This window comes from Haplochromis burtoni, unplaced genomic scaffold (genome assembly GCF_018398535.1).
Source record: "Haplochromis burtoni strain Fernald_Lab_line unplaced genomic scaffold, NCSU_Asbu1 Contig_487, whole genome shotgun sequence".
Lineage (NCBI taxonomy): Eukaryota > Metazoa > Chordata > Actinopteri > Cichliformes > Cichlidae > Haplochromis > Haplochromis burtoni.
In genome coordinates this window covers 169,758-181,420 of record NW_024582848.1, presented here as the reverse complement: position 1 = coordinate 181,420, position 11,663 = coordinate 169,758, and the positions used below count along the sequence as shown (strand labels likewise).

The following is an 11,663-nucleotide window of genomic DNA, read 5'->3' as shown; positions in this document are numbered from 1 at the left end:
GTGGGGGAACTTGCACAATCGGTGGCTGACTAAATACTTTTTTGCCCCACTGTATGTTTCACACAATACTGTATAACCAAAATACAACCAGAGTGAAATCCCCAGTTGCAAAGAGACACAACACAAACAAGTCATGTCAATATGATTGCATTTATAATTAAGACAGCAATTATTTGTTGCCAATCTATCTGAGACTGATTGCAGTCAGTTCGAGCTGGACTGTGATTGTCTGAACAAAGGTTATTGCCCTCAACCTGTGAAATTGCTGATTGATTAAAAGTGATCACGCAGAGGTTGAGGCTGCTGCACATTCAGCTTCTGGGCATTGCAACTACTTGCAATCAGTTTATAACAACAACAAAAATTAATTGCAATCAACGAGCAACCACCAGATTTTCCAAGCTGTAATGAAGTTGCACCAACATGAGGTCTGCAAATTACCACATCACATCATTATGTAACAGTTCTAATGTTTTGGTTCTGTTATATAAATAAATATTAATGGAAAAATACTGCTACAGATTTTAAAACTGAAACACAACAAAAAACTATATAAAAAATATAATAAATGTCTGCTGTCTGGCTCTGCCATCAATCTGTGGAGTAATTTTGAAAAAGCTAAAAAAGGCAGCTGTGCTGATGCAGTAACACTGCAGAGGTTCATGAGACTTTCAGCTGTGTGGTTGCAGACTAATCTACTCTTTTTGCATTTCTTAATTTGCTGCATTCTTTGTGTGAATTAGCGGAGCGACTGTTATGTTTTCTTGTGGGATTAGTAGAGATGCTGATTGCATTAGCACTCTGGGTTGTACCATTAATGACGCCATGATGTCGCCAAGTCGTGTGGCTTGTGGAAAAACAACAAACAACTTTTAAAACTTATTTTAGGACTAACTCAGAAGTCTTGATGCAGTTTAAAAAATATCAGATTTGAAAAGCAATTCCATACATAAGTTAAGAATCCCCACTGATTTAGACAGAGATATTAAAATGACTGCCCATAGGCCTGTCGAGTGGCAAAACATCCTTTTAAAACTAAACTGTCAACATTAAAAAATAAATCCTTTGTGTTTAATTACAGTGTTGTCCTTAAAACACAACTGGAGCTGAAATATCTGCAGCACAATCACTCAAGGCAAAGATTGCAGTCATTCTCATTTGAGAAACATGAAGTACAATTTCCAACCCTCCCTTTCCTCTGATGTTTTTCATCAGTACTGTAAATATGTGTGATTGTCTTACTGTTCCTCTTCTGAAAGTTTGTGATGATGCAAGTGCGCACTCATGGTGCAACCATAAAGGGCTGATCCAAGAGTTTTTCCCACTTACTTTAACACTGGCCTTGATGGAAGTGGAGGTTTGAGTTTTAATGACGTAGGACAGAAAACACAGTGAGCATGCTTCAGGGAAGTAAGTAAGTTTTCCTTGTTTGCAAGAAAATTCTACTTGCAGGGCTTTTCTCTGAGAAGAGATGAGATGGACTTAAACCCACACGTAAACACAAGTGTGATCTCAGCCTTGCGAAGTCAGATCTATCCTGCTTCACAGGTCAGATGAAGGAGGCAGGCGCAGCAGCTGTGATGTTTACTGTTAATGCATCACACACGCACACAGATTAAGACCCAAACTGTCCTCAAATCCTGTGAGGCATCCAGATGTTGATTATGAGCACATTAAATGGTCCAGAGAGCTGCGTCAGGCTGAGAAATCACCTCCTGACTCTGACTGCAGGTCTGACAGACGGACAACACATCCACGACAATGATCGCATTTTAAAAATTTAAAAACACAACTTCTTGACTCCAAGCAGGTTAGACAGAGGATTCAAAACCCAGTTGTTCTTGGTCAGTTCAATTCAATTTTATTTATATAACTCCAAATCTATAATAATGGTCACCTCAAGGTGCTTTGTAATGTAAAATAAAGACACTACAAAAATAGAGAGAAACTTCAACAATCAAACGACTCAATATTAGGAAGCACTTGGTGACAGTGGGAAGGAAAAACTCCCATTTAACAGCAAGAAACCCCTTGAAGAGCCAGAGCCTTGTTTTTTTTTTTCACATTTTCCCTTCATACACAACATCAGGATTTAAAGTCAACATTAGAAAAACAAGATAGGAAACAAGGTTTAGAACAAACAAACAAACAAACAAACAAAAATCTGTTTCAAAAAATGTCCTTGGGGATTATTTCAAATACTCTTATACCAAACACACTACATATTTACAGCCTCGATAAATTCGGTGTAAAGATACTTTTTGATACTTTTCTCACATACTCATCTTCCTCCCCAAACCTCCAAGCTGTCTGCTGGAGTTTCCTTCCTGTTAAAAAGGAGTTTTTCCTTCCCACTGTTGCCAAGCACTTGCTCACAGGGGGGGCATTATTGGGGTTTTCTCTGTATTACTGTAGGGTCTTTACCTAAAAGTATAAAGTGCCTTGGAGCAAATGTTGTGATTTGGTGGTATTTTACCTCCTAGGACCTTGTGTCCACATATGTGGACATCACATTTTTCTCAAAGACAAAAAACAAATCTTGTAATTCTTTGTTTTTACGTTTTTTAGGTCCCAATCAGCCCAAATAGCAAAGAAAAATTAAAAATGCATGCCATGAGAGAGCTTGGGTCTTAGGAGGTTAAAAAACAAACAAACCAACACTATACTATACTGAATATCGTACACAACTCAGGCTTCTCTGGCAATGCAGCATTTAGCTGCCCCCAGCGTCCTGTCTTTCACCCTCCCTTTAACTGTCTGTTAACCCGGGTGATTTGTCTAATGCTACGTGTTGAGAAGCAGGTAGGCACTATTACTGAGAGAGAGAGAGAGTACTCGTGCTCCAAACGTCATTGTGAAAGCACACAGTCTATAGGAGAGAGTGACAGTGCATCCTCAGATGTTTGTCAACGCATCCCTGCTATTATAAAGTCACTGCTCGAAATCATCGCAGGCCAAAATGACTCTGCAGTGCAGATCTAAAACTGTAGGCAAGGGCACAGTTGCTGGGTATATTTAAATTTTAAGCACACAAAATTCTGACTTCAAAATACCCACCAACAATTTTTATATATCCAAACAATGTGTAACAGTCATTTAGAAAACAGGGAACTGATGCGGTCATTTGATATTTTCCATCTTTTTCTGCTGAAGTAAACTGAAGTGTGGATGTGACTTTGTGAAAGGACGTAAAGTTTGGTTGACAGAGCAATCAGAGAATAGTTCGCGCCATGAAATTCCTCACAAGAAGGTTTATTTTATTTGGATCATAGTTTCTGCTGCTGATGTTTTAGTCTGTGTATTTCTTTGGTGGACTTTGAGCATCACAAAGCAGACTGATGGCTCCTGAACAAAATGATCCAGATGGATAAATAGTCCCAAGGGCCAGAGGAAGAATACAGAGATTTGATTCAGAGGTGAAGTGTCCCTTTAAAACGAACTGCCCCACAAGCATAGTGGTAAAGAGTGGTGGATCTTACCTCTCTCCTCTCTTTGGACAGCATGACAAAGCCGTTGTTGTCGACCAGGTAACAGCTCAGATCCTGAACAGGAAGAAGCAGAAAGAAACGGGTCTCTTTAGGATCTTCTAACACAGAGGATGATTTTTGGTGATGAGCAACAAACAAGAAACAACTGCTGTGCACTTACAGCACTGTCACAGCTGAGAGGACACACACCTTCAATGTCTGAACACTGGAGGAAGGGAAGGAAAAGGAAAGTGTGGAGATTTTAGAGAATTTAGTCTGAATGCTTCTTTTTATGGAAGGTAATAAACCAGTAAAAACAACATAATTAATATAATTAATGTTTACTTACATCTGTGTCGTTGGGCTGCAAGATGAAACAGACAGATGAAACAGACAGACAAAATGTAATTATTATAAGAAATTAGAGATAATGAGAAACATTAAGCAACATTTATGTTGGCATCCTGCAGAAAACTAAAGCTCGGCTGTGAATCCGTTTCTGTGATAAACACAGAAAATTTATACGATGCAGGTGAGGACGGATGACAGCAGCTTTCACCCTCACGCTGCTGCAGTTTTTAAATTCAGATTTTTGAATCGAGCTTCCTTAAATGATCCCTTTAATCTGCTTAAACTGTCACAAAGAGCATCTACTTGCATAAGATGTGGTTTTATTTTGGGTCACACACCATCATTTGGTTTAAGAGCACCAACAGTTTCAGTTTCCACTCGCCAGGATCAGTTTTCTGCTATAAAAATGCAAGAAGGCATACTTTTACATCCTGTTTTGAAGACGAGAACCTCTAATCCCCAAACTTTAAACTCCACCGAGGCTGAGAGGTTTTTACTGAAAGGGAATGACACGTTACGAAGCTCAGAAACTGTAAATCAGCTGCAAGAGAATGTAAATGTGTTGAGTTGGTCGGATGAGTTAGTGTCGGCACTGAAGCTATCCTGTAAATACATTAATCCAGCCCGTCACAGCTGTCAGCTCCTATTAATAACATTATCTACACCATCAACCTCCACGGGACATCTGCAGCTCTGCTTCTGCTTCACTTAACTGCAGGGGGGGACGTTTGCAAGGTCAAAGACCTGCGGAGAGAGTGTAATACTAGCCGGCCTTCTGGGGACAACTTTTTCAACAGGATCAAAAGTTTGTAGCCAATTTTCAGCTTATTACACAGCAGGAAGGAAACCTGCAGAGCTCAGTTTGCTTCTATTAGATCTTCACCATCAGGGGGAAAAAAATAAAGTCTGTTTCCTAAATTATAAGGGGCTCTTCTTGTGCTCTGCAGTCGTTCCAGTCCATGACAAAAATACCTCTGCTTGGAGTCACTAGGTAGAAATACAGCAGCAATCTTTCTTTCTCTTTATCAGATGGGAAAAAGATTTTGTAATTAGCACCTTCTTACATCTATTACAGAGACGATCAAGATCAAAACCATTAACTATTAGATAATGTGTGACTGGGATTTGGTCCTGTTATCTCCTGTAGCTCCTGTTCCTCTGATTGGAGACACTATTCCTCACCATGCCAGGTGCTGTCAGGTCAATTTTTTGTGGGGATTTTCTCAAAGCTACAGGATAAATACAGTCAGAAACCAGATGAATAATCAAGTTGAAGAGAAAGCCACTTTTATTTACTTCTGTCACAATCCTGATCTAATCACACCTCGATATTTTACATGAAAAGGCTGCAGCACCTTCAGAGTGCGGTTGGCAAGAAGCAGACTTGGTGTTGGAGCGCTTTACAGCCCATTTCCACAATGCTAGTTTCTTTGAAACATTTAATGTTCAGTCCTTTTCACAGCTCAGGGAGAGGTTGGAGGGCCAGACTGGAGTTGGGCCTACATCTCTTGTTTGGTTCAACCATCTGAGGGATCATCTGCACCACAGTTCATTACAACCAAAGCTCATTGTTATAATTTACTTAAGGGTCTTTCTTGAAAAGAAATCAACACTCTGTTTTGTGTTGGGATAAACAGACGTCATTTACGATGGTGGTCTGCTGTAGTACCAACATCACCCACTTTCTGATATTTCTGTGCAAAAGCTTAATAAGTCCAAGAAGAGACACATGGAGAAGGAAATGAGCAAAAATGGGACCTCTTTAGACTAAATGACCCAACAGGACTAACTAAAGAGCACAATCCATTTCTGATGTATTATTAAGAATGAAATCCATTTGCTTCTGATCTTATTGACTTTATTCTATATGCACATTTTGGTTTAATCCTAATGAAAGGTCAGAGAGAATTATCGCCTACACTTAATGATTTTTGCTCTCTAATGAACAAAAAGGAAAATTGAAAAAATGACCTCTGAATCTGGAGGATTATAACTGAACAAGCAAGAATCTCTTCTGTGTCCTTGGAAACTTGGTGACATTTGGTGCTGCTTGTTAACTACCTGGAAGACTCTGGCCCAACTGCAGACGAAGCTGCATCTCCACCACGAAGACGTTTATGATCCCACAGGGGGCGGAGACATAAAACTTGGATGGCTTGATAGCTTATTTACATTTTAGCACCTCTGGCTTTAAATATTCTCAAAAGTCTGCACTGTTTCAGATCAAACCTGCAACAGCAGACAGTTTGTACAAGGTCACAGCCAGAATACAGTTCAGCAGGGAATTAGGATGCTAAAAACAAGCCTCTGTTTGTCCTCTGATACTGTATATTCAGTCAGATCTTAGTTTTTATAAAAGAGGACATAGAAAAGTAACACAACTGTGAAACGGTTACTCTTCAATTCTATTCTGCAATGAAGTTATCAGTGCTGTAACATCAATATCCGATCAATGCCAGACTCCCACCAGGTGCATGTTGAGGAAGTCTCTGTGTTCAGGGTCAATTTAGCAGAATTTGACAGAAAACTAGTGCCGTGGTCTTTGAAATCCCAGCTGCTCCATCCATTGAAAATGATGGTGTGAATAAGAGTTCTGTAACAGGAAGTGCATGTTTCATTTCACCAAATCAGGGCAGGAAATAAGAAAGAAACAAAGAAATTAAAATACATCCGCGTGTTTTATCCACTTTAGAAAAAAGGCAATTAAAGCCTTTGAGCTAATGTTAACGTCAGTTTGAGTTGAGCTGCTGGGCCCTTAGTCTTGACTGGCAGGTGTTTGTCTTTGCAGTTTGTTGCTCCAGTTCATCTTTTTCATATACACACATTTACAAATACCAGTTTCATAAGCCAACTGTTTTCTTTTTTTTTAGAGATATTTAATTAATTAATAAAAGTCAAATACAAAGCCCATTCGAAGTCAGAATGCTATGTTAAATATAAAGAGCACTTAACTCTTTATTTAGAAACTGCACAAAAGGAAAAAGTGGGTTGCAAAGACGGTTGTACATGTGCAACAAATAAAGCAGCTAACTATACCAACTACAGTATATCAGATATACCAGTTAAATGTGTGGTAGGATGTGGGCTGGCATGAGACTCAAATATATTTAGCAACTGATTTTAGTGTCTTTTTTCTTTGTCTTTTTCACTCCTCCAATACGCTCTGCTGTCCTCCATGCTCTTATTTTGAAAGTTCCATCTCTGATATTAAGAAATCCTCAGCCCCGTTGTGACATTTGTCATCCTGCAGTCTGACAGACATCAAATCCACTATCTTGAACTGTTGCAGTTTCTATTTCTGCTCGGAAGAACCACTGCTAGGTGGATGGTCTCTCTAAGCGGACCCTGCATTTGGTTTGAAATTAACTCGTAACTTAAAGTGCTTGATTTGAACAGATGCTGCTGCCTGTCACATTATTCTGACAAATTCATATGGTGACCCCTAACCGAGAGATTATGAGAGAAAATCTCTACATGTAAACAGCAAAGGTTACAAAATAAGGAATTAGAAACATTTCAAAGGTTTTGGTAGAAAGCAAATGCCTGGCTGTGATGTTCTAAGGTACACTTAAAACACAATCTCCACCAACACCTTTAACTGGTTTGTTTCTGTAGCCAGCTTCAGCCCGCTTTTTAAGGGAAAAGTCACTTAAACTTCCTGTCAACCTCTAGACAATAAATACAGGTCAATGAAATGACCTCAAAAATGAAAGAAATCAGACAATGTGTGTTTGTGTGAAAGTGAGTCCTGCGGTCACCTGCTTGGCGATGGCCCAGAACCGCTTTTCCAGCCAATCCAAGGACATCTGCAGCCCGACAGCTAAAAATAGAAAACACACAGAGACACGCGCAGCATTAAGACAGACGCAGGGTAAGATGGACTCTGCAGAGGCGGCGCTGAACATTTTGCTGTGTTTGTGGAGGAAAGGGAGGTGGACAGGAAATCAATTCGACCCTCGGTTCACCTCTGTCGTGTCCTGACGCCAATGAAGGGATGTAAACACTGATGAGCCTGATGGTGTGTGTGCTCCCTGCAGGCTGGGTAATGACACATCTCTGGGTAATGCTCTGTAGCAGCTTCATTACTGTGAGCATCAGACTGTAGTACACAGCAAGCATTTAGGAGCATGTTGAACGGGGAACAGTTTATATTCTGCTGAGAATCCGTGTCAAGTTAAATCTGGGCTGATGTCTCTAAAGACTTCACTAAAACCCAGTTAACCACTTGCTGAAACCTTCGCCTGAATAACATTGGTTCAATTAGTGTGTACAAACTGTAACTCAAAGCAGATTCATCTAGTGCTTTTCTAGAGTAGCTCTGCATGATTCATAGTTTAGATGAATCCTTTATCTTTCATCATGTATATTAAACAAATATGCGAGACTGCTTTCTTTAATGTTTGCAGTATTGCTAAAATTAGAAGCATCCTGTCTCAGAGTGATGCTGAAAAATTATTTCATTTATTTATTACTTCTACGCTGGACTAATTCATTGTTATGAGGATGTCCTAAAAACTCCCTGACAAGCCTTCAATTAATCCAAAATGCTGCAGCAAGAGTCCTGACAGGAAAGAGAGAGCAGATTTCTCCTTCATTGGCTTCCTGTTAAATCCAGAATTCAAAATCCTGCTCCTCACATACAAGGTCTTAAATAATCAGGCCCCATCTTATCTTAATGACCTTGTAGTACCATATCAGCCTATTAGAGCACTTCGCTCTCGCTCTGCAGGTCTACTTGTTGTTCCTGGAGTATTTAAAAGTAGAATGGGAGGCAGAGCCTTCAGTTTTCAGGCCCCTCTTCGGTGGATATAATATAACATTCAAGATGATCATGCTCACACTGGATTGGCTGTGTTCAGTGAATGAAGCCTACAGAAGTGTGAGTGAGTTAAAAATGTGCCAACCTGACAGCCAATCACTGATCTTGGACACTGTAGCCATCCCTGTAAGTACATATAAGTACAGTAGTCATATAATGCGCTGTAATTTAGTTTGTGTTTGTTTGCTTTTGAGCTGGTTTAAGCTGATGTTTTTTCATTTCTGTCACGCAGTAGAACCAAACCAAAGCATCTAAAGCAGGTAAAGCCTTAGATGGTGTATGTCACATGCTAAATTGTAGGTAGTCTGTGGTAATTTCTTGTTCTTTGGCATCAGTAAAACATCCCTCTAAGGCCTTCAGCTAATCTAAAAGCATGAGGCAATGAACGCATTTTGGACGACACTGCTCTGATTGTTTGTTCCCTGCAGAATTGATTTCAAATATTATTAATTAAGCCCAGAGATTTCTAACCCAAAGTTATTAATCAGCCTCCTCTCTCAGCACGAGTCTCCAGGATGACTCGTTCCTTTTTGTTTTGAGGTTAAAACTGGTACAAACTGATCTGAAAGGATTCCTTTGTCATGACTGAAGAGATGAACGTTTCAAACCCTGCCATCACTGAAAACACTTTTAAACCATTCTTTTGAAAAATTACGTTTTGTGAGTCATGACATTTCATATTGCTTTACCCTCCATTCTTTCAGTGCTTTAACTATAGGGTTTTTTTTTAAATACTTTTCCAGGAGTCGTCATTTTTATGGTGAAAGTAAAAGCTGATAACTAAAATTAAAAAGCTGCTTTCATCTGTCTTAAACTCTTGGTCTGTGTTTTAATTACCACCATCCATTTCAAAGGTAAAAGTGCTGTGAGAGAAGAAAAAGCTTGATGGATGAGAACAATTACACAGCTAATGGACAAGGAAAGTGAGAATAAGACTTGAACAAAAACACTATCAACCTGCAAAATATTCTTCTTAGTGCTCTATAACTAACAACAAGGACACTCGAAGATGTTACCGTCACCATAAATGAGAGTCAGTAAGTGTGCACAGATCTGAATGGATTTAAGCTCACATGCTGGGTTATTGTGAAGATATTTCAAACAAAGTCTAACATTCAACATTCAAGTTCACCGGAGGCGCCGAGAGAGGCACTGCTGAAGGCCTTTAATGAGCAGTAATGAATGAGTGTCTACAAGGTGGACAGTAGGAACACGTTGTAGTTGACGGGAACAGATGGACACGAGAAACAAAGGAAATCAATCGAAACAACAACATCGAAAATGAGGAAAAGAAAACTGGATCAACTTCTGCTTTGTTGTCAGAGTGAATGATCTCGTTACCATTCGTGCCAGCACGGGGCATTTCAAAGTAGAATGGGAGGCAGACACCTCTCCTGTGGGGCCAGCTCCCAGCTTGCTTTCAGGAGACACACACCCTCTCTACTCATAAGATCAAAGTTTTCCTTTTTGATACATTTAAGGCTGGATAGGTGGTCCTGAACCCTCCCTTATTTATTCTGATAAATGAGCCCAGTCAATACTGGATTTTGACAAAAATTGAAGCAAGACTCCAACATCCAGTCAGACCTGGCATCTCCGCCCTCCGTATATTACTTGGTAACCTCCCCGTTACAGGACCTGTGGGAGTCGTTTCACCTCACAGCAACTTAATATCTGAAACTGTTTTTGTCACTTTCATAATGAAAACTCTTCTTCACGCAGGCAGCTGGTCTGGAGCCTACAGATGAGAGATACGAGGCGGCATGTCAAGCCTCTTGTGTTCTGGTATTATTGGAAAAGCCGAGCAGCCGTAAAACCTTTTATTTGTGGTCATTGCTTGTTATCGAGCTGCTAGTTATTGAGCCTTCCACCGACTGCAGACTCTGCTCTGATGCTGCAGTATGAAGAAAAAATAATACACTTTTGTCCGTTTGGTTGCTGCAGAGAGTTTCATCTCCATTCCTGCACTTTAGAATAAATTTTAGTCTAGTTTCTGAAGAACAGAGAATACTCAGTACTAATTGGCTGTGCAGAGGCAATGAGGCACCTCGCCGCGCTTTTAATACAGAACCGCAACTGATCATTAACGATCTCTGACACACTGACCTCCAACCTTTGACTTTGAGCCACATTTTTGCTCCTGGTTCTGCTGTGCTGCTGAGAACTGTGCAGTTTGTGATCCAGAGACTCTCTCAGTTTTGTTCGGGTTGATTAAAGATCTTTCAACTTTGAGCTTTTGATGTCTTCAAGCTGAAAGATGCTAGTCCATCAAGTGGGAAGAGATGCATTTGCCTCCCTCACAGGAACAGATTGTTTGTTCATTCATTCTCACCTCGTTCAATACAAATACCCAGCATAAAGTACTCTAAGAGCTTCCTAACAATTCAAGAAATATCTGTATAAACCTAAGTGGAAACTGTCTCTGGCAGCATTGGACCTGACAAAGTGTTTTCAGCTCATTTGGTGGTTCTGCTCAGTTTTTAGGCGTGCTATAGTGAGCACATTGATTAGCTGTCTGGACACCATTTTACCCTCATTTTTGCTCTTATTAGTTTCCAGAGTAAGAGGCATAAAAAGCCCCTTTACACTCTCTTGGCAGCCAGAAATGGAAAGACTAGAATGAAACGAGTATTTTGCAGATAAAAAGCTCATTTAGATATTCCCCACAGAGAGTGGTGGAGACTGAAAACACAGCTCAAAGAAGTCATGTGCAGGAAGGCTGTTTGGTTTTTCATGTTACAGGTAACGTTGCCAGTGGACTTGCTAAGTATCTTAACTCCAGACTCTGCAGCTCCTGGCAAATGAATCATTGACCTCTTCAGAATAATCTGACTGACAGAAGTATCTTTGGTAGTATGTCTGTGAAGCTTCTCAGTCATCCAGGTCATCGTAGTCTAAAGAGCAGTGTTGGGTAAGTTACTTTAAATTAGTAACTTAGTTACATTACTAGTTACTTCTATCAAAAGTAACTCAGTTACTTCAAGTTACTTGTTACTTTCAAAGTAACTAGTTACTAGGAAAAGTAA

The 11,663-nt window shown here is 39.9% G+C and overlaps 1 protein-coding gene across 5 annotated transcripts in view; it reads right to left on the bottom strand.

Moving 5' to 3' along the window:
* Positions 1–11,663, bottom strand: part of LOC102293364 (voltage-dependent calcium channel subunit alpha-2/delta-4) — an 82,528-nt gene that overhangs the window by 14,469 nt on the left and 56,396 nt on the right. For all 5 annotated transcript variants that reach the window (XM_005946715.3, XM_005946716.3, XM_042213837.1 and 2 more), the window contains 4 exons: positions 7,577–7,638; positions 3,817–3,831; positions 3,649–3,693; positions 3,480–3,542 (listed from right to left, as the gene is read on the bottom strand). In XM_005946715.3, coding sequence (XP_005946777.1) covers positions 3,480–3,542; positions 3,649–3,693; positions 3,817–3,831; positions 7,577–7,638 — 185 coding nt within the window. The remainder of the gene's footprint in view (positions 1–3,479; positions 3,543–3,648; positions 3,694–3,816; positions 3,832–7,576; positions 7,639–11,663) is intronic.